At 49.7% G+C, this 22,240-nt stretch overlaps 2 protein-coding genes across 12 annotated transcripts; one reads left to right on the top strand and one right to left on the bottom strand.

Annotated features, from left to right (window-relative positions):
* Positions 1 to 16: 16 nt before the first annotated feature.
* On the bottom strand, positions 17 to 672 carry LOC117899570 (signal peptidase complex subunit 3). Its single transcript, XM_034809683.1, has one exon. The coding sequence runs from the start codon at positions 593 to 595 to the stop codon at positions 56 to 58; it is 540 nt and encodes a 179-aa protein (XP_034665574.1). The 5' UTR covers positions 596 to 672; the 3' UTR covers positions 17 to 55.
* An 856-nt stretch (positions 673 to 1,528) lies between these two features.
* On the top strand, positions 1,529 to 20,813 carry LOC117899561 (ankyrin repeat and KH domain-containing protein mask). Of its 11 annotated transcripts, none has more exons than XM_034809661.1 (19): positions 1,529 to 1,653; positions 2,730 to 4,207; positions 6,818 to 6,856; positions 7,336 to 7,471; positions 7,540 to 7,783; positions 7,873 to 8,044; positions 8,501 to 8,800; positions 9,013 to 11,020; positions 11,082 to 11,194; positions 11,257 to 11,475; positions 11,541 to 12,951; positions 13,016 to 13,101; positions 13,179 to 13,442; positions 13,506 to 14,102; positions 14,169 to 14,460; positions 14,523 to 18,198; positions 18,277 to 19,807; positions 19,874 to 20,053; positions 20,115 to 20,813. In XM_034809661.1, the coding sequence occupies exons 2-19, from the start codon at positions 2,789 to 2,791 to the stop codon at positions 20,151 to 20,153; spliced, it is 12,726 nt and encodes a 4,241-aa protein (XP_034665552.1). In that variant the 5' UTR covers positions 1,529 to 1,653; positions 2,730 to 2,788; the 3' UTR covers positions 20,154 to 20,813. The 11 variants fall into 11 exon arrangements, with proteins under 11 accessions (XP_034665552.1, XP_034665554.1, XP_034665551.1 ...); XM_034809663.1 differs by having other exon boundaries at positions 14,523 to 18,199; positions 19,076 to 19,807; XM_034809660.1 differs by having other exon boundaries at positions 14,523 to 19,678; positions 19,724 to 19,807.
* The last annotated feature ends 1,427 nt before the right edge of the window (positions 20,814 to 22,240 follow it).

Below are 22,240 nucleotides of genomic sequence, written 5' to 3'. Positions count from 1 at the left end.
AATCCCTAAAATAGAGTGCAGCTGTATCATTTTTTTAATCTATGAAAATCTGTTTCTAAATGGACGAGGTGGCGTATTCTGAGGGGAATTTGAAGACATGCTTGCCGGTGGCTTGCACGGAGGGCAGAAGGCCGGCGTTCGGAATTATGTTCCATGAGAGATATAGCGAGACATTGCGATTGTCGCGCAGGCCATTGCCATCGTCCCAGAAGTAGTATTTGGTGTTCATTTTCTTGAAATCCAACACGGGGTTCTCGCCGCGCAGAATGATCTTGTCCCAGAGCACCACCTGGTTGAGTGTGTTTGAGGGCGTCTTGTATTCGGCGGTCATGTAGAGGAACAGCTGTTTCACGTTCCAGTTGAAGACGCTGGTGAGGTTCGTTTCCAGGTCGAAGGTGACAAAGCCCAGATCATGCTTCTCACGGGAGGCGCCGTAGTCGGGAACGTTTTTCACCAGCACTCGGACGGTGTTGATGTTGGCATCGGTTCTGTAGTCGAGGAAAACGGTGGAGAGGAAGCAGCTGAAGGTGAGGCAGGCCAGGACGCTCAGGGAGTACGCCACGGTGGCATTTCCTCTGGTTAAAACCGTATGCATCGTTAATTCGTCCTGAAATTCGGCAAATGACACGTAGTGTTTGTTAGTCGGGCTCGGAGAAAATCAGACGGTCGCACTTTTTTCTAGATTCAACACACGGGCACACCATATGTATTTGCTGTACATCGATGGGTCTAGAGGTGGAAAAATATCGGAAATATCGCTGCTTTCAATGTTTTGAATTTGAAAGCCATTGAGACCGGCATTCAAGGAGCTTGAAGGAGTGCCGAATGTTACTCTTCACAAGATTAGCTTTAGATCCATTCCAATAAATCTCAGAATATTGATTGCAATTTATGTTCTTCTCATAAAAAATTTGCTAGAACAAGTGCAATTGCTTACGATACGAGATCAAGAGCGTTGCAAACAAATAATTGTTTTAGAGACAGAAATTCGGACGGAAAGAAAAGATCGCTGATGTTGGAGGAGTGGTATCCTTCGAAACAGTCACAATCTCAATGAATTACTTTACAAAATGCAGATTATAGAGACCGAGAATGTATACAGATCGGTATATAGTACATACAAAACATAAGAAAGGGTTAAAAGCATGTCAGTCTAATCAGTCAGACAATGTCATTGTTAATTATTGAAAGCAGTTGATTAAATGGATTTATATTATTAAGTAAAGCAAACATATTTTTTTGGTTGACCTTTTTAGTTTTAACCTTATTATGCAATCAATTAAACAAAGATGTATCATAAAATCAGCAAATCCTGCGGAGAACTGAAAGATGATTTGAGTAAAATTACATTTTTAAAGCTCAGAGTCCTAACCTGCTGCTAATATTAAATTGAACATCAAAATCGAGGAAAATGATTTTAGATTCACGGTATATTTTACGGTATATTTTGAAAATGAAAAAGTGTATTTCGGTGTTTTTGAGGCCCTCACGGTATATTTTATCGATAATTCCGCGGTCACACTGCTATCTACTCCTAACACCAAGTGGCAACCTAATATCCGGGAATAATATGGCGATCCGAAACAACTCTGATGATAGACAGAGAATTTAACACTGCTGGAAAATTGATTCATACGCTATTAATTTGAGACGGTAATACGCGCGAATACTGTTAAAGTGGTGGCGAACAAGTGATTGACATAATGTGATGGCTTTTAAACGCTGGGACTGCATATAACTAGTGAAAATGAGTGGAATAGTGGGACAAGAAAAATTTTCCCTTAGTCTCTACATTCTGCCCTCGTCTGCGCGTCGAAGCGAGATAACAACATCGGTCCGAGTGGCCGCGTCAAGGCATTTCGTGCGCGCAAGCGAGACGAGGATATCGACCAAGCGAAACGCATACGCCAAAGTCGAAAAGTGATTTTTTCCTCCGTTCGTTCGGGCGAAGTCGAAACTGCTCGAAAAGTTTTATAAATAAAATGCTGCAGCTTCCAATGCACAACAAATAAATAATCGACCAAAATGCAGCAATCGATTGGCCGTTTTGTTGTGCCCCCAAAGCGATTATATAAATAGTGGAGCACGTTGCCTCGCTCGTCTTCCAAGTCCTAATTGCGCATCGATTGCCTCCGCAAATAAAGAAAACGATGTGCAAAGAAAATACAAGTGATTTCCTTTCTCAATTCGCCGTGCGGGCATCATTCATATTCTGTTCTCCGATCTCGGGCGATTTTTAATGTAAAAAACTGTGAATCAGTGGGGATGGGGAATTGGGAGAATTAAAATACGATTGAATATACGAATGAGTGTGCAATGGCAAAGAAGTGAAAGAATGCGTAGCGTTGCCATACCGCTACAGACGACCCCCGTGCCGTGTGTGTATGTGCGCGGATGAGTCTTGTGCTTGTGTGTGTGTGTGCCCCTTCCATTGTATACACACGTATATATATATCCTCCAATTCCTAACAATATAAAAAAATCAATAAAACTGTAAAAATTTCCAGGACCCAGTCAACATGCTTGCGTTTTGTTACAGTGTTTCCATATGAAGCGCATTGGCCAGGATATGTTTTTCGACCCGAACCGGTTCCCACCGGCGGCCTTTGGGAAACACTGAAACAAAATATCAAATTTGTTTGGATACATTTAAATTTTCACGAAACAACAAAACTTCAAGAATAATAAATAAATTATTTTTCAATAATCCCCAAACCAAACTAAAAAAGGACGCACGAATTAAGCATAAGCATAAGAGAGATAGACCCAACTTCCACGAAAGAGTAAAATGAATAATGATGCAAAAAATTATGATTGCGATGACTTGAATGTGCGCTCATCGGCGTATTTGAACAAAAAATCAACTACAAATACAGCTGCAGCTGCAGCAGCAGCAAAAGCAACAGCAGTGACCAGCAGCAACAACAACAACAACAGGAGCACTTTAACAGTCGCCACAGATACAGCTGCATCTGCATCTCCTGTAACCAGCAAAACTACCCCAACAACAACAGCTACAAGCAACAAAAATAACCAGAAGCCGAGTAGACAGTTTACCCATAACTTGCCACGCATCTCGACGGCAAGGAACTCCATAGCCGCTGCAATACTCGCCAGCAACAAGGGCGTCGGCAGTGGCAGTGCCAGGAAGATAGCAAAGCATGAGAATCTGTCGGCAGAAGGATTAAAACCCATACCAGCTACAACCAGCACCACCACCACCTTCAATTCCAACTCTAAGGCTCCCTCCTCCAGTTTTGTGGCAGAGCTGAGTCAACTGAAGAAGAAGACATCAGCCGCTGCCACAGCCAAAACCGGTGGTGCCGCCTCAGTCAGTGCCTCAACAGCAGGCAGACTTAAAGTTAACAACAATTCAGCCACTGCCAATACTAACAACAACGGCAAAACAATGTCCGGTACAACAAGCAGCAGCAGCACTCCCACGCCCTCGCCCGCATCGGCGACGGCCACCTCAACAACCACAACAACAACGAATGCCGGCAGCTGTGCCACAAGCAGCAGCGGCAGCGGGAACGGGAATGCCGCCAGCAGTAGTACGGTCATTGCGAACCATCCCGTATCCGTAACTGCCGCCGGTAGTGCAGCAAAGTTTCGTGCTGCCGTTGCCTCAGCGCCCGGAACATCGCCCGCTGCCGCAGCAACATCCAATGCCAATGCCAACGCACCCACGTCCAGCAGCAGCACCAGCTCGAAGAAGACTCGAGCTGCGGTCGCCGCTCTGAAGCGACAGGTGGCCATGCAACAGCAGCAGAGCGCAGCCTCGCCCGCCAACAACAATGCCGTCGGACTGCCCGGAAGCAAGGATTCAGCGCATTTAAAATTCGCCGCAACCTCTTTGCTGATGGGAGCCGCCGCCGCTGCCGTCGATAGCAACGCTGGCGCTGCTACCGCCGCCGGGGCAATGAGCATGGCCCTTAATCCTGCCGTCGATGTGGCCAATGCGGCCGCGGTGCTGAAGCAGAAGCTAAAGGATGCCGCCGCAGCTGCCTCAGCGTCTGCGTCCGCCTCAAACCGATCTGCCTCGTCCTCGAACGCCTCGTCGCTCTCCTCATCGGTGGGAATCGTAAACGCCATTTCATCGGCGTTGCAGACTATCATGACACCCGATACGGACACCGATACCGAGCTTTATCACCAGCCCGTCACCACAGATCTATCCGAGTCCGAGGAGGAGTCTGTATCAGAGGTGAGCGCCCCTTTGGACCTTGTATACCCTGGATTTTTAGTGCTTCTCTTTGGTAGTTTCCAACGCTGTTGATTAAATCATAAAATGCCTTAAAAATCGAAAACTTTTCCCCCAACTATTTTTTGTGTAACTGTCGGGATTTTTCAAGATTTCTAATGAATAGATTTCCTGCTGAATGTTGTAGGACAACGTGGAAATTCGAGCTGTATGCCGATTTCCCAATCAATTGTAGCAATTGTAGAACTATTTCATAGAAAAATCATCAATTAGTCGGGATGAGTGTCTATAACTGTACATGTTGCCATTCGAAGGTCTAAGGTCACACTAGATTAGTACCCCGCATACGAAAAGAAGAAATGTGAAAATGAATGAAACCCTGCGAACAATTCAAGCGACTGCATGCTTTATATAGGGCTATCAACTTTCCTACCTGACGCATCTATACCACACATTAAAAGCGTTATCACAGTTGCTCGAACAAAAAAAAAACAGTTGCGTATCATTGAAAAAATCAGTGGCACAAATGTTTTCCATATAATTTCACTGTACACATGTATTTGTGTTCTCTTAGTGTGGGTGTGCGCCGTTGTGCGGTCAGTCTGTTTTATCAGGCTTGCAGCAGCATTGCAGCGACGTGGAGAAAAATACCTTCCATCGAATTGATTGCACACACACACCCATAGACATAAATTCGCGTAATTATTTCCATATGCAATGATCATAAAAAAACACGTTGAGAATATCTCATTTGTGTGCGTGTATGAGTGCGCCAGCAAGCCCTTTCGCTCTCTCGCCTTGGTGTTGGTGAATGATTTATCAGCTGTTTGCTCGCTGGGCGACTGTATGTGTGAATGACTGCACACGTACTTCTTTGTCTAGCAGCCTGTTTTTCGTTTCTCGTTAAAAACGCTTTCATGTTTGCCATTTCATACGATAAATCAAAGGTCATTAGCCAGATCAGATCAGTACCGCCCACGTCACATTTCGTTCCATAATCCACCATCCAACATAATTGACCCAACGGTTCAAGACCTTCCCACTCCCTTGCCTCATTCACGAATCAATTGCTCAAAAAATATACATGCAATACATAGCTTGGTACACGCATACTTATGCATATACTTTTTTTTCGGTTGCCTTCGCGAATTCTCTGGGCAGCAGCCGCAGCAGCGTGACAAAGATATCCACAGAAGGTCCGGCAACACCGGGCGGTTCAGCGTAGCCATCCTCTGCTAGCTGCTGTTTTTTGTTGTTGCAACGGAGGTGAAATCGTGTGTGAAGAGAAAATGTGCAAAAATGCGAAGAGACAAATACTCAAAAATAACAATAATAAATAAAAGAAATAATAATAATGAAGGTAGAAAACGTATGTCGACACTGAGATAGAGAGGGAGAGAGTGTAATGAACTTTTGCGAATTTTTGAAATACTTTGTTAATGGCATTTTGGGAGACGAGTTATATTCCGCTTCTTTTTTTTTTTCGATTCGTTGATTATTTTGTGTGGCGTGCAAACATTTTGATGGTTCATTTTCTTTTTCCCACACACACTCGCACACACGTACATACACCAATGTACGGCGCACAACACACACGCCCGTGTAACGAGAACAAACGAACGGTCTGCGGGCTGGCCTGGCTGCTGTTGAACTCGTTCATGATGTTGAATTTTTGTTGTATGTTCTTTGCTGTTTCGTCTTTCTCTTCGCTCCGTCGCTGCTGCGCTACTTGGTTATGTTATGTTATTTTATCTACTCTTCATTCATGAAAGGTTAAGCACAGCCTAGAACTTGGACGCAAGTGGAAATTGTACATGCATATTTTAGGAAATTCTTGAATTTGGCATTTCCTTCTTTTTTTTGGTACAATAGTTTAAGGCGTGGGCGTAACACACTCACACACACTTGCAGACCATACGTGGCTCTCACTCCTTGTCGTGTGTGTGTGTGTGTGCGCGAGAGTGCGTGCAATATTTAAATCGATGTTAAAGCTGCACTGGCGCTGCTGACTCATGCCAATCTTTTTAAATTCCAAAGCAAAACTATGTGGAATATGTTATTTGATAGTTAGCAGTAGGGTCGGCGGGAGGCCAGCTGGGGAAACACTTTTTTTGAGTTAAGTGCTAAATGAGAATATCAAGAATTGGTAAGAAAGAGACGGCTATAAAGGAATGGTTGTTGTTGTTGCTTGCTGCTACATTTCGCATTGCTGGCTATCGATATTTCGTTGGCATGCACATGCTGTCCACTGCGGTCTGGCAACATTGCTGCGATAGTTTTTCCCCTACAGCTACTCCAGGAATTTGTTGTCACATTCGTTACAATCGGCTTAATAAAATTCAAAAAAGTTTACTTAACTTTTGCTCCATCCATTTGCATTTTGCATCCGACAACCAAGCCCTGTTTGATGGCAAGACTTCCTTGATATTGACAGCGCAGGAACAACAATGGACTTTCTTTTGCAATATATTATTCACGTAAAAATTCCCCTGCATGATTTCAGCAGAGCCGAGCTTCACGTCTCGTCTTCTACTTTGCTCTGCCTCTTCTCCTCCTAGACCGTGTTAATTTTTATTATTTATGTACGTTTCTTTCGTTTCTCTTTATTTGTAGATCCTATTGGCATTCTTGTGTTTAAGGCCAGATCTCCTGGTAAGTTTTAGTTTCGCGTTATACAATTGCCACAACCCGCACCCGCTCCCGCTCATGATCGTGATCTGATCCCGCTCTCCAGCCCGATCCTCCGCGCAGACAGAGCCTAAAAACAATAATTCTAAACAATTACCATAGTCTCTAAAGTTTCAAATCCGATCTCTCATACTAATCCAACGATTGGTTCTTTTAAAACATTAATCTTAATCGGTACTTAACCCCCCCGTAACACCTCCACTCATAGATAAATCCAACACCACTTTGTTGCTGGCCTTAGACAACAAGAATGTGCGCTCTACTGATGAAATAAAAAGCTTAATTAATATATATACAACTTTTAGCGTATCTATGTATATATAAATGTAACACCCCCTCTACCCCAGTTCAAGACTCTTCAATAACCCTTTAATAATCCTGTTCGATTCCTGCCCGTTGAGCGAATTGAATTAACCAAAAAAATGTTTCTCGTTTGCTTTTAGGACGATATACCCGAGTCTGATCCGGACAGTTGCCCCCACGAAGGTGAGGTGCGCGAGGATGAGGATGAGACGGAGGAAGAGTCGGAGGATTCCGAGGAGTCCGATGGTGACGATGAGGAGGACGAGGAAGAGATTGGTAAGTAGTTATTATCACTAAAACTTTAGGCTTCTCTTTTACTTACATTTTTCCCGTTGATGCTGTAGATGTCCTTCAGGACAACGATGCAGATGATGAGGAAATCGATGACGAAGACGAGGAGGAGGATGCGCCAGAAGTAAGTCCCTTCCTGCTGGACGCGAACAACAAGCGTTCGAGTAAAATCACCGCCCTGCTCGAGGCTGCGGCCAATGAGAAAGCGCCCGTCCTGCGACACGCCACATACGCCATCGATGAGACCAAGCAGGCGCTGACCAAGATGCGTTGTGCCAACAGTCCACGCGACAAGAAGTAAGTAAATTAATTAATCCTCGTCTTACTGTTTGACTGTTGAATGCCTTTTCCAATATACTAAATCCTCGCCATATTCGTTGTTGCAGCAGTGGTTTCTCCCGCTCCCTTGTAGCCGCCTGCACGGACAATGACGTGAACACGGTGAAGCGATTGCTTTGCAAGGGCAATGTGAATCTTAACGATGCCGCCGCCTCCACCGACGATGGCGAGTCCCTGCTTTCGATGGCCTGCTCGGCGGGCTATTATGAATTGGCACAGGTATGTAAAAAAACAAAAACAAAAAAATTTCACTTTAAGCCATGGAAAATGAGATTTTGGGAATTTCGAATTTTCTGCACGTGAAATTAAATTTTCTAATCAGCTGATCGTCTCAGCTGTGTGTGTGCATTGAAAAATGTCCGCCTTCGCGTCTCTTTTCGCTGGTGTGGCAACACTTCACTGGCACGCGTCTCGATTCGATTGGTATTGTCCTATCGATAACTACGTGAAGAAGAAGCGAGCACGCAACAAAAATTGTGCTGAACATTTACAAAAAAAAAACTCGTAATTTAGAGGCTGTGCCAAGATCTTTACACTCGGCGAATTGTGCCACAAATTAGGTGAAACGCGTAAATAGATTTAGCTGATTGATAAAGGTTAAACATCAATCTCCTCATTCCCGGTTCAATTGAAACAAACATGTATATGATGTGTATGTGTGTATGTGTCCTGTAGGTACTTCTGGCCATGTCCGCGGCGCAAGTGGAGGACAAAGGCCAAAAGGACTCAACACCACTAATGGAAGCCGCATCAGCCGGTCACTTGGACATTGTCAACCTGCTGCTCAGTCACAACGCCGATGTGAACGCCCACTGCGCCACCGGCAATACACCACTGATGTTTGCATGCGCAGGCGGTCAGGTGGAGGTTGTCAGGGTACTCTTGAAGCATGGCGCAAATGTGGAGGAGCAGAACGAAAACGGACATACGCCGCTCATGGAAGCGGCATCAGCGGGCCACGTGGAAGTAGCAAAGGTGAGTCCCCATCGAGTACTTCGAGTATTTTACGTACAAAATGATTATAATCCGAGATTTGAGAGGGAAAGACATTAATCGAGTTACTGATTTGTCACCTCTGTGATTTATTTTGATCTTATCTGATGCAATGCAAGTGGCCCTAAAGTGTGGCAACAATTGACACGTGTTTGTGCATGCGCTAATGGAAAATCACTTCATCCTTCCTTTAGGTGCTACTGGACCATGGAGCCGGCATTAACACCCACTCGAACGAGTTCAAGGAGAGTGCCCTCACCCTGGCCTGCTACAAGGGCCACCTGGATATGGTGCGTTTCCTGTTGCAAGCCGGTGCCGATCAGGAGCATAAAACCGATGAAATGCATACAGCTCTGATGGAGGCATCGATGGACGGCCATGTTGAGGTGGCGCGCCTGCTACTCGACTCGGGGGCCCAGGTGAATATGCCAACCGATTCGTTTGAGTCGCCCCTAACACTGGCCGCCTGTGGCGGTCACGTGGAGTTGGCCACGCTGTTGATTGAGCGTGGGGCTAACATTGAGGAGGTCAACGATGAGGGCTACACACCGCTGATGGAGGCTGCACGGGAGGGGCATGAGGAAATGGTCGCTCTGCTGCTTAGCAAGGGCGCAAATATCAATGCCACCACCGAGGAGACCCAGGAAACGGCCCTAACTCTGGCCTGTTGCGGTGGCTTCAGCGAGGTCGCTGCATTCCTCATCAAGGAGGGCGCCAATCTAGAGCTGGGCGCCTCAACGCCCCTGATGGAGGCCTCACAGGAGGGTCACACGGATCTGGTGCGGTTCCTGCTGAAGAACAAGGCCAATGTGCATGCCGAGACTCAGACCGGCGACACGGCGCTCACTCATGCCTGCGAGAATGGACACACCGATGCGGCCGGTGTGCTCCTTTCGTATGGCGCCGAGCTGGAGCACGAGTCTGAGGGCGGTCGCACACCCCTGATGAAGGCCTGCCGTGCGGGTCATTTGTGCACCGTGAAGTTCCTCATCCAGAAGGGCGCCAATGTCAACAAACAGACGACCAGCAATGATCACACACCGCTCTCGCTGGCCTGTGCCGGCGGCCATCAGTCGGTGGTGGAGCTGTTGCTCAAGAACAATGCCGATCCCTTCCACAAGCTGAAGGACAACAGCACCATGCTGATCGAGGCCTCCAAAGGTGGCCATACGCGTGTCGTCGAGTTGCTCTTCCGCTATCCCAACATCTCGCCCACAGAGCTGGCGGCGGCCTCAAGCGCGGGCCAGGCACAGGCTGCTGCAGCCGCTGCCGCCGCCGCAGCCGCAGCTGCGGGCACCAATCAGATGCGATTGCAGCAGCAGAAGATCCTCCAGCAGCAGTTGCATCACCAGTTACAGCAGCTGAATGCACCGCCCGGTCTCCCCGAGCTGTCCGAAGCGGCTCGCGCCTCTAACCAGCAGCTATTCCACCAGCAGCAGTTCAATACCGCCGGTAATGGTTCGAACATTGTTGCCCTTGGCACCGGCGACTTCTTGGATGCTGGCGAACTGCAACTGACGGCAGCAGCTGCAGCTGCCAGTGCCACTGGCAGCGAGGCAGGGGCCGAGGAATACGGTAGCGTCGCTGGTGGCGTCGGTGGCATCGATCTGACCACCCTGGGAGCCCAGCAACAGGAGGGACTCATTGCCAAGTCGCGACTGTTTCATCTGCAGCCAGGCTTTGAGCAACAGCAGCAGCAGCATCAACAGCAGCAGCAGCAGCCAGCGGCAGGGCAGAATCAGCAGCTTGTGCCGTGCAAGCATTTCGATTTGGATATGGAGCACATAAATTCGCTGCAGCCGCCACAGAAGGCACCGCCAGCGCCGCCCGTGCTGTTCCATACGATTTGCCAACAGCCCGTGCTGCATATGCAGCAGCAACACGGGGAACTGCAGCAACAGCAGCAGCACCAGCTACAACTCCATGCCCAGTCAAAGCTAAAGGGAGGCACACTGCCCAGGAACCGTCCGCTCAAGAGCGAAGTGTTGGGCATCATCGAGTGTCCGCTGGATCATTTGAACGAACAGGTGCGATCCCAGCCGTTGGGCGAAGATGGTGGCAAATCCCAGCAGCCGCAGTTCTCATGCACTGGTGAGGATCCACGCTTGCAGCGGCGTCGGGGCTTTATGCCGGACCTCAAGAAGGGAGATCTGCCGCCAAGTGATGGCGGAAGTGACACCAACGAGCAGCAGCCCATGAAAGGTATGTCACAGCAACAACAAAAGTTGTTATGTGGATTTCTGACAATTGTCCATTTTCAAAGGAGGAGGCGAAAACAATCAACAGCAGCAGCCCGCACAGACGACGACTACGATGACAGCATCAATGGACAACAGTGGTGTTGCTGGATCCTGTTCGCATCCCATATATCCACCGGTAAGGGTAACATGATAACATAATTCCAGGATCAAAGATTAAAAATTTCTTAATCCAAACAGCGACCTGGTGGTCCCATTACTCAGATTTCCGATGTTCTCCAGAGCACAGCCATCAGCGATAGGCCAAAGGTAAAGGCCACCAACAAGAACAACCGAAAGCAGGCAGCCGCCGCGGCAGCAGCAGCCGCAGCAGCAGCAGCCGCCGCCGCAGCAGTGGCCGCCCAGCATGCGCTACCCAATCTCCAGCAGAATCAAATGGTGTCCATCTACAACAACTTGGTGAGTTTGCTTTAAATGAGAAACTAAACTGAGGAATCATCAATTAATTGTCGTTTGTCTTGCAGCAAATGCAGCAGACGCATCTTCAATTGCAGCAGCATCTGCAGTTGCATCATCAGCGTGTGGCTTTGGACAATGCCGCCGCTGCAGCAGCAGCCGTGGCAAATAATCCAAATCTGTATACCAATTCCCCGGCCTCACCGCTGGCCTCGCCCACAGGAGGTGCCGGCAACTATCCCGAGCAACAGGCAACGCAACAGCAGCAGCAGCAGCAGCATCCAGGCGGAGGAGCAAGCATGGATGCAGCCATGCAGCGAAAGACAGCCATGGAGGACTTTCGTGGTCTGCTGGAGACAGCTGTGAATGGATCGAGGGGCAGGAATGAATTGGCCATGACAGCGCCACCGTTGAACTTCTTCAAGGATGGCTGGCACATGGTGGGAGTGCACAATTTCTTTGGCGATCAGCCAAAGTCTCCCACCGAAACGCCGCCCGAGATGGAGGAGACGACCATGTCGCCGCCGCAATCATCATCATCGGAGCAGCACCACCAGCAGCAGCAACAACAGCAACACCAGGAGGAGCCGCCGCGTCCCGAAATGAAGAATCTGGCCACGCTCTGCTCGGCAGCAGCAGCTGCCGCCGCTGTGGCAGCAGCCCACAAGAATCAGGGTGACTCAATCAGTTCGGAGATGGACAGTGATGAGGATGATGCCATGGGCGATGAGAATACAATGCCGCCAGAGCCAATGGATTTGGCTGAAGCACTCCGCGAGGATGGCATTATATTGGTGGAGGCCGATGAGGAGGAGGAGGAAGAGGATGAGCCCGAGGACAGCAATAGCGGGGAGATTGAGAAGTTAACCTACGAGGAGGACGACGACGAAGATGAAGAAGATGATGAGGAGGATGATGATGCGGATATGGATCCAGATGGAGATGGAGAAGTGGATTACATTGATGATGACGAGGGCCCTGCCGACGAGGAGGACGAAGACGAGGACGATGATGAGTTCTTTCTGGATGTGCCCGTTAATGAAAACACTGCAAATATCAATAATAACAACAACAATAATAACAACAACAATTCGAAGAGCGGCGGAGGCAGCAGCAGCGTTGGTAGTGCTGCCGGATGCGGTTCATTGCCACTAAAGCAACGAAAAATGGCCACTCGATTGGAGAATCTGATTTTAACCAAACCAGAGATCTTCCAGCAGACGCTGTGCGATTTTCGTCAGGATATGACCAACTCGGATCTGGTCCATGTCCTGCCACAGATCAGCAATCTCAAGGCGGCCGCTGCCAACAATGCGGCATTGAACAGTGTTCTGCACCAGCAACTGGCAGCAGCCACAGCCGCGGCACAGGCCAAGGCAGCAGCAGCCCACCAGCATCAACATCAGCATCAAAAGCAACAGCAACAGCAGCAGCTGCACCACCAGCATCACCATGGAGCAGATGGCGAACAGCATTGCGGTATGGAAAAAGAGATGCAAAATGTAAGATTTCGTTTTTATGAGAATTCTAAATTGATTTACAGATGACGAAGGATGCGCTGGATCCAGTGATCTGTACACGGGATTGGAGCAGTTTGCCAACGATGGTGAAATGGAGGACATATTCCAGGTAATTATTCCAGTTCTGGTGCAGCTCTTCTTCAACTGAAAATCCTCTTGATTTAGTCTATTTTTCAATCGGAACAGGAGCTGGCCAGCAGCTTGAACTACCCAGAGTTGGCCGAATTCAGCCTGAATCAGATGTGCAAGGGCAGATTTGCGGGCCAATGGGCGGCACAGTCGTCGGGCAAGTGGACAACGGGACAGGATGGACAGCTTGTGGGTGTGGTACGCACTGGGGATGGGATGCCGCAGGATGCTGCAGCTGCACAGCGCCAGGGGAATCTTGTTGTATTGGATTATCCGATGCAGCAGAATATACTGGAGGCCGAAGAGCATATGCATATGCAGGTGAGCATTCCTTATCCCTATAAATATCAGCAAAGAAGGGATATTAATTTTGTATATTCTTAGCAACACCAGCAAACACCTTTGTCGCTGCTGCCATTTGCCGCGGATGATCAGCAACAGCAGCAGCAGCAGCAGCTACATCCAGCCGCTGCCGCCGAGTTCCACCAGCAGCAACAGCTCGCCCTTGAGGCCGATCCCGAACTGAAGCAGCAGATGCAGCAATACTCGAATGCGCGCATCATCAAGACAGTCGCTGGCCAGCAGCAACAGCAGCCGGCCACGAACTTTGTCTACAATGTGGAGAGCGGGGACAAGAATGTACCGCCCGTGCAACTGCTCTTCCAGCTGCCACCAAACATGTCTCAGGGAGTGGGCGGCGAGCAAGCCGGCGATCATCAGTTGCTTGTCGAGCAGCAGGCGCATCTCTTCCAGCAGCAACAGCAGCAGCAGCATCGGGCAGCCGGACAGCGTCCACCCACACAGAGTGAACTGGAGCAGGTGGCCCAGGAACTGTTGCTGCAGCGACAGACAGCAACTCCAAGTGGTGTCCAGCAGCAGCAGCAAACATTGCCACTCAAGCAAAAGCACTTTAATCTGCAAGAACAGGTGCATCTGCATCAGCCATCGAACATGCAGGCGCCCACATGTGTCCAGCATCAGGTAAGCACTTGCTATAGATCCCAGCGAGAACCCATTTACTTATTAATTTATGTGCGTGTCTTGAAGGTGGGTACGCAGACGCATCCTGCCTCGGTGATGGTACCCCAAGCCGCCGTCGGACAGTATACGCAGTTTGCCCTGCAACCGCCTCAGCAGCAACAGCAGCAGCAGCAACAACTGCAGCCCGGACAAGCACAGAATGAGCTATCCATTTGGCCCATGGCCACACCTACACCGACACCAAGCACTGGAGGAGGCAAGTCAATGCCGGGAGGCATTGCCAAGAAGGCAATTGACAAGCAATCGCGCAAGGATCGACGATGCTCCACCTTCCGTCAAACGCCAGCAGGCAGTCAAGGTGCGTTTGTTCAGCGGATATTTGTCGCAACTTTAACTTAATCTATTTCCTCCCCTGCACAGTGAATACCAATCAGCATCAACAGCCAGCAGCAGCAGCGGCCGCGGCTGCCCAACAGCAGGCACAGCTGCAGAATCAGTTGGCTGTGGCTGCTGCAGCCACTGCGAGCGTGGATAAAACTATCGAGATTGATTCCGAGACAGAGTCCAACCATGACACAGCGCTCACACTTGCCTGTGCCGGCGGCCATGAGGAGTTGGTCGAACTGCTGATCAATCGTAATGCAAATATCGAGCATCGGGACAAGAAGGGATTTACACCGCTCATTCTGGCCGCCACGGCTGGCCACGAGAAGGTCGTGGACATATTGCTGAAGCATAGCGCCGAGCTGGAGGCACAGTCTGAGCGCACCAAGGACACACCGCTGTCGCTCGCTTGCTCGGGCGGCAGGTACGAGGTCGTCGAACTGCTGCTGAGTGTCGGAGCCAACAAGGAGCATCGCAATGTGTCCGACTACACGCCGCTCAGCCTGGCAGCCAGCGGGGGATATGTGAATATCATCAAGCTGCTACTCAATCATGGGGCAGAGATCAACTCGCGCACCGGCAGCAAGCTGGGCATCTCCCCGCTCATGCTGGCCGCCATGAATGGCCACACGGCGGCGGTGAAGCTGCTGCTGGATCAGGGCTCCGATATCAATGCTCAAATCGAGACGAATCGCAATACGGCCCTAACGCTGGCCTGTTTCCAGGGCCGGCATGAGGTCGTCAGCCTGCTGCTCGATCGACGTGCCAATGTGGAGCATCGAGCAAAGACCGGCTTAACGCCGCTAATGGAGGCCGCATCTGGGGGATACATTGAGGTGGGGCGCGTGCTGCTCGACAAGGGAGCGGATGTGAATGCAGCGCCCGTGCCCACGTCCAGGGATACGGCACTGACCATTGCCGCCGACAAGGGACATCAGAAGTTTGTGGAGTTGCTGTTGTCGCGTGGGGCCAGTGTTGAGGTAAAGAACAAGAAGGGTAACTCCCCCCTCTGGCTGGCGGCCCACGGGGGGCACTTGAGTGTTGTCGAGCTTTTGTACGATCATAATGCGGACATTGATTCCCAGGATAATCGGCGTGTGTCCTGCTTGATGGCCGCCTTCCGCAAGGGCCACACCAAGATTGTCAAGTGGATGGTGCAGTATGTGTCTCAGTTCCCCTCGGACCAGGAGATGATACGCTTCATTGGCACCATCAGTGACAAGGAGCTGATCGACAAGTGCTACGACTGCATGAAGATCCTGCGCAGTGCGAAGGAGGCGCAGGCCGTCAAGGCCAACAAGAACGCCTCCATTCTGCTCGAAGAGCTCGATTTGGAGCGCACACGCGAGGAGAGCCGCAAGGCCGCAGCCGCCAGGCGTCGCGAGCGCAAGAAGAAAAAGAAGATGGAGAAGAAGGAGGAGAAGCGCAGACAGCAGCAGGGTGGCCGTGGTGGTGGTGGTGACCAGCAGGGCGATGACGATGATGCCAGTGACAAGGACGATGATTCCGACAAGGATGAAGACGATGAAGAGGTTGGACCTGGTGCAAGGGCCGGTGGTGGCTCAGGGGCACGTGAAGAGGGTGACTCTGGCATTGATCAGGGCTCCTGCTCCAGTGGTGACACCAAAACCACGGCCAACAGAACAGCAGCAGCTGCCACAACAGCTTCATCTACGGCCGAAGCCGGCAACAGCCAACAGATGAAGAAAAGCAAGAAGCAGCCAAAGAGTAAGAGCACCGCAGCAACTTCTTCTGTTGACTCATCATCGCCTAGCACAGCAGCAGCTCCCACTTTAACACCCGCAGCACTTCCTTCTGCCACAGCTGCACCCACGCCAGCAGCGTCAGCACCCGCAACCGTATACAAGAGCAGCCTCTTGATGAAGAAAAACCCTATTACAGAGAGTGTTAGGCTGCCGGCTACACCGGTGCAGGCTCAGGCTCAGGCAACGCCAGTCCAAGCAGCTCCCGTGAAGCGTCAGGTGGAGGTTGCCAAGAAGGAGGAGGCGCCACTGAAGAAGAAGGAGACCAACAGCATTAGCAGCTCCGCCGCCAACAACAAACGCGAGAAGGAGAATCTCGCACCCAAGGAGTCAACGAGCCAACAGCAGACGGCAACAAAGCAACAGCAAAATCAATCCACAAGCAGCGGTGCTGCATCCAAGCTGCAGAGTAGCGAATCATCCACCAATATAGCCAGCAGCAACCGCAAAGAGGTTGCCACAAAGCCATTGATATCCGCCACAAGCGGAGCGAGTGCCAGCCTGAATCCTGTGAAGCGCAGCGAAGTGGACGGCTGGAAGGAAGTTGTCCGCAAGAGCAGCGCACAGCAGGTGGCAGGCGGTGCACCAGTGACAGTGGCGGTTGCCAGTTCGGCCACCAGCCTTCATGGCGGTGCCCATCATGTGCACGTGGCCAACAGCTCGACAAGCGTTGGCTCCCTGACAACCATAACGACATCGATAGCCCCCGAGATGACCTGCAAGAAGGTTCAGGTGCCGGTGAATGCCATTTCCCGTGTGATTGGCCGCGGTGGAAGCAACATCAATGCCATACGCGCCACCACCGGTGCCCATATCGAGGTGGAGAAGCAGGGCAAGAACCAGTCGGAGCGTTGCATTACGATCAAGGGACTGACGGATGCCACCAAGCAGGCGCACATGCTCATCCTGGCCCTGATCAAGGATCCCGACGTGGACATCCTGCAAATGTTGCCACGCATTAATAGCAGCATCAAGGCAGCCGCCACAGCAGGAACAGCAGCAGGGGCTGCAGCAGCCCCCATGACTGTCGGCACTTGGGATAATCGTACGGCTGCCGGTGTTTCGGCCAGTACCTTCTCCTCAGCGGCATCCACCACATCCACGTCGTCCAGCTCATCGGCCAGCTCCACCACAGCGACGGGCGCCGCCTACAGCAGTGCACACAAGCAGCAGCAGCCGCCATCGAAGGTGCAGAGTGGACGCGTCTCTTCATCCGCCAAAGCGAATGGCGGTGGAAGCAAGACTTCCTCCTCGCTCTCGACCTCCAGCTCTGGCTCACGCGGACAGAACGGCCGAGGCGGATATGCCGGACAGCAGGCGCCATCTAGCCGTGGTGGAGGTGGTTCATCCTCCAATGGTGTGCTCTCCAAGAGCAGCAAGGAGAGTTCCTCGGCCAAATCAGCTCTGCCAGCAGGCACACAGAAGAACAGCAGCAGCTCCTCTGCTGCCGTCGCTGCTGCCGCTGCTGGCACAGCTGCTGCAGCAAAGCCTTCATCTACTTTGACGGCCCAAAACTTTGCCAAGGCAGCGGCTATTGCCGCCCAATCATCACCCAAGAAGGTGGACACTGGAGCGACAACGGCGGGTACTGGATCGGTGATTACATCCACTGGCGGGCGCAGCAGTGGTGTGGTGGCTCCCTTCGGTCGTGGAAAACCCGTGACTGGGGCCACCGGAGCAAACGTTTCGCAGCTGGGAAGCGCCGCAGCTAGCAACATATTGGCTGGACCAATTGGCACCTTCAACGTGGCAGATGTGGCGGCCGTGAATGCCGCCGCTGCAGTGGCGGCCGCTGGAACGGTTGGAACCACAGTCAACAATAACAATAACAGCAACAGTAGCAACAGCAGCAACAATAGTAGCAGCAGCAGCGGAAGCAGCAGCAATGTGAAACCCATTGGCCCGCCCAATAAGAGGATCGGCTCACCCACACAGCAGCAGCAGCAGCAACAACAGCAGCCACAGCCGCAACCCCAGGCAACTGTTTCAAAACCATCAGCAGTTCCTGGACCGCAGCAGCCACACCCACAGCAGCAGCAATCGCCACAGCAACAACAGCAGCAACAGGGGACAGCATCCCAACAGAATCTGATAATCAACACCAACATGCTGATGGCCGATCTGATGGCCGCCAACACAGCAAGCGATAGCTTCAGTGCACAGCTGGCTGCCAAGCTCTCGAGTGCCTACTCGCTGTTCAGTGACTATCAGACCTCTCAGTGGGGTAAACTGGATCAAGGGACAGCCGGTGGGGCTGTGGGGGATGGACTGCCACAAGCCGATGCCTCCAAGGCGCCTGGCTACAACAGGAATATACTGAGCTCTCCCGTTGGCAGCTCAAAGGCCTCGTCGAATCATTCGACCTCGCCACCGGTGGGCAATGTGATTCAGCAGAACCAGCAACAGCAGCCGCAGCCCGGACAGGGACAGGGACAGCAACAACAGCAGCAGCAGCAGCAGAGCGTGCAGCAGGCATTGAACATAATAACCAGTGGAGCGCCATCCACAGCGCCAGCTAGGTCGCCGTTGGTGGCAGCCGGCGAGGGAAATCCCTCGAGCGTTGGACCTGCGATTAATGGCGAGGCGGCAGCCAGTGCCGCGCACTCACCGGGAGTGATCAAGCCGCCGCCGGGCACTGTTCCAATCCAGAGACATGTCCCCATGCAGATCTCTGCCACGGAAGCTCCGCCCGCTGCGGGTGGACTCTCTTTCGGTGCCATTGGCTCGAATGCTGCGGCTGCCGCAGTTGCAGCCATGATTGATCGACAACAGCAGAATCTGCAGAGACTGATCTACGACAAGGTGGGCGCCTCCCAGCAGCAGCAGCAGCAACAGCAACAGCAGCAGCAACAACAACAGCAGCAGCCGCTCAACTATCCCATGGATCCCTCAGCCTCACACTACATTGTGGACAGCAACAATATGCTGCGTCTGCCGCGCACATCCGTCTTCCCGCAGGCCAACAAGCCGCAGCAGGTCGCACCCAGTGTCGGTGGTGGCGGTATGAATCAGCAGCCAATCAATCAAGGTGCCGGTCAACAGTCAAATATGTTTGGCAATCAGATCCGTCAACCACCGGGTTCGGCACGCCAGCCCGGCGGTCCGTCAGCCACCGCTGCGCCACAGCGCTGGTATGGTGGAGCTCTGGAGTATCCACCGTATTCGGGACGTGACATGCTGCATCTGGAGAACGGAGGAGCCATGGCTGGACTGGGCTCGCCCTCTGCCATGTCACCAAACCACGATGACATACGCAAGATGCCGCGACCAATCGGCACCGAGCGGGCCGCCTCCTGGAAGTTCAACAACTTCAATGTGGCCGCATCTGCACTGAGCATGGACGATGTACTGCCGCCGTGGGCGCACGAGCCCAAGGCTCAGCCGCCGGGCCTACAACAGCCGCCGCCACCGCAGACACAGCAGCAGCAGCCGCCCAATTGGTTGAAGCAACAGCAGCAGCAGCAACAACAACAACAGCAGCAGCAGCAGCAGCAACCACAGCAGTACAGGCCCTACAACAACGGACCATATCCGCAGCAGCAGCACGAGCAGATGAATGTAAGTTTTTGGATTAAAACTTTAATGCAAGGATTGCCCTAATGCCAGTTGATTACTTTATTTTAGATGCCAATGGACTACCACAACATGCAGGCGCCACCGAATATGGGTCAACAGCAGCAACAGCACCATATGAACTTGATGCAATCCTATGGCTTCCAGCATTTCGCTGGGGCCCCTGGAGCTGCTGATATTGCGGCACATATGCCAGACAAGATGGAAGTGTGGGATCACCACGATAAACATGTAAGTTTAAGACTAGTCTCTGAAAGAAAAATCTCGTACTTAACAAAAACTTGCACTACAGATGCCCTGGACTAACTACACTACCAATTGGTCGAACTGATGTCTGGGGGATCTTCAGCAGGAGGATCTCTTCGATATCTGTCGTTCAACCAAGTGAAACGAACAGCTATGAGTGAGAAATATCCTAACAATGAAAGGATGAAACAACAGCAGAAACAGCAACAGAGTAGCGGCAACATCTACCTGATATTTCAAACAAAATGCAAAGCAAAGCAAGATAATATTTATTGAATTTCCAACGTTTTCCACATGCGGATCCACTGCTTCAAACACACATTCATTCAACATTCAACGGATCAATCGTGCCACGTCCTAATTCAATCAAACAACAACCACCACAAGAACTCCAACAGAGACTAGGGATCTGAATTTGGCTTTGTTAATTCTTGGTTTTTTTTTCGATTTTAAATTGTTTTTTTTTTTTGCAGTTTCCGGCCAGTAATTAAACTTGCAGGCAGAGAAAAAGAAAGATAGAAAAGCAAACTGTTGCGCATAAGTGAAAAGAAAGAAAGGAAAATACTATTCGATAAAAATGACACCCAAAATGGATGGTACCTTTTGGGTGCAGTATACTTTATTTATTTTAAAATTGTATGAGTAATTTTTGTTAATTTTTGAAAACAAAGCATGAAGTTAGCAAAAACTTGGCAGAACCCCAGCCCATGGCTAAATCATTGTGTAGGATGAGAACACACACAAATGCAAAAGAAAAACCCAGAAAGCAATTTGGAGAGCTTCAAAACATCAACACAAACACACATCCAAAACATACAAAACAACAATTTAATTTTAAGCCTAAATTAGTAGAAGTCGGTCTTATGAATGGAAAGATTAACGTGAATTTTTTTTAGCTCCAGCTAAAGCACACACACACCCTACACACACAACATATATTACACTTATACATAAATACATCTATCTATACATATTTAATAACATTAATAAAAGCAACAAAATGAATGCCGAAATTGTACATTTTAGGAGCGCACTTTTCTATCTCTCTCTCCACCTCCCCCTCCACACATAAAACCCCCAATCCATTTCAATGAAGCAAATGAAACGCAGCGGAAACGGAAACTGAAACTACAGAACGGAACATGAAAACAACAAACAGCATTGAAAAGAAAACGAATGATGGAAACCGTCAAGAAATTACTTAACTTTCTACTTACCACATATACATACCATTATCTACACGCTAACTAACAGTTACAGATATACAGATACTATATTTGAATGAAAAAATGATGCATAAATGCTGATAAATAGAGTGATGAGTGTACCGGAGTGGAGTGGAGTGTTCTCTCCTCGTAGTATTCCAAAAAAAAGCAACCAGAAAATCGGGTTAGTGGTTAGGATTTATCACTTTTCTGTTCTGTTCTGTTATTTGGTTTTGATAGGGTTTTGAGTTCGAGATACCACAAACACCAACGACCCACTACCACTACCATCCCGAAACAATACAAACACACACACACATAAAAATGTAGCTAGTAGAAATTGAACTTGCTTAAATAACTTAAGTAAAAGAACACAAAACGAAAATTAAAAGAAAGCAAAACATTTAATATTCCATTTACGAAAAAAACGAGATAAAACGATGTAACGGCGCTTGCTTGCCATCTTTGATGCTTTTCCAACACTGCTCATAGACGTACATACTATATATACATACATATATATATACTAGCGAATAGCATACGAAATACACAAAACAAAACAAATTTTTATTTCAAAGAAAGCTAAAAGAGAAACTGAAGAAAAATTATGTAAAAACACTTGATGAAGATCATTTTACTTTCCTCCCAACGCTGGATGATCCTGGATGGGATTATCCACGGGCAAAATGTGTGGGCGGGTAGGAAATTTCATTGTAAAATTCTTCTAGAAAAAGGAGGCCGCAATGCAAATGCTTAGAAGAGGATCGTTATATGAACAATCCCTCCACGCATGGATAACCCCCAGATATATACACACAAAAACAAAATACATACTGAACCGATATATAAATTTAATGATGGTAAAAATTTAATGAGAAATAAAAAAGGAATAATATAAGTGAGCATGAAACTACCTTTTTTGTCGTATTTTTTGTTTGTTTGTTTCAAACAATGTTTTAGCTGCAAG

This window comes from Drosophila subobscura, chromosome O, assembly GCF_008121235.1.
Source record: "Drosophila subobscura isolate 14011-0131.10 chromosome O, UCBerk_Dsub_1.0, whole genome shotgun sequence".
NCBI lineage: Eukaryota > Metazoa > Arthropoda > Insecta > Diptera > Drosophilidae > Drosophila > Drosophila subobscura.
This window is presented reverse-complemented; position numbering and strand designations above follow the sequence as displayed.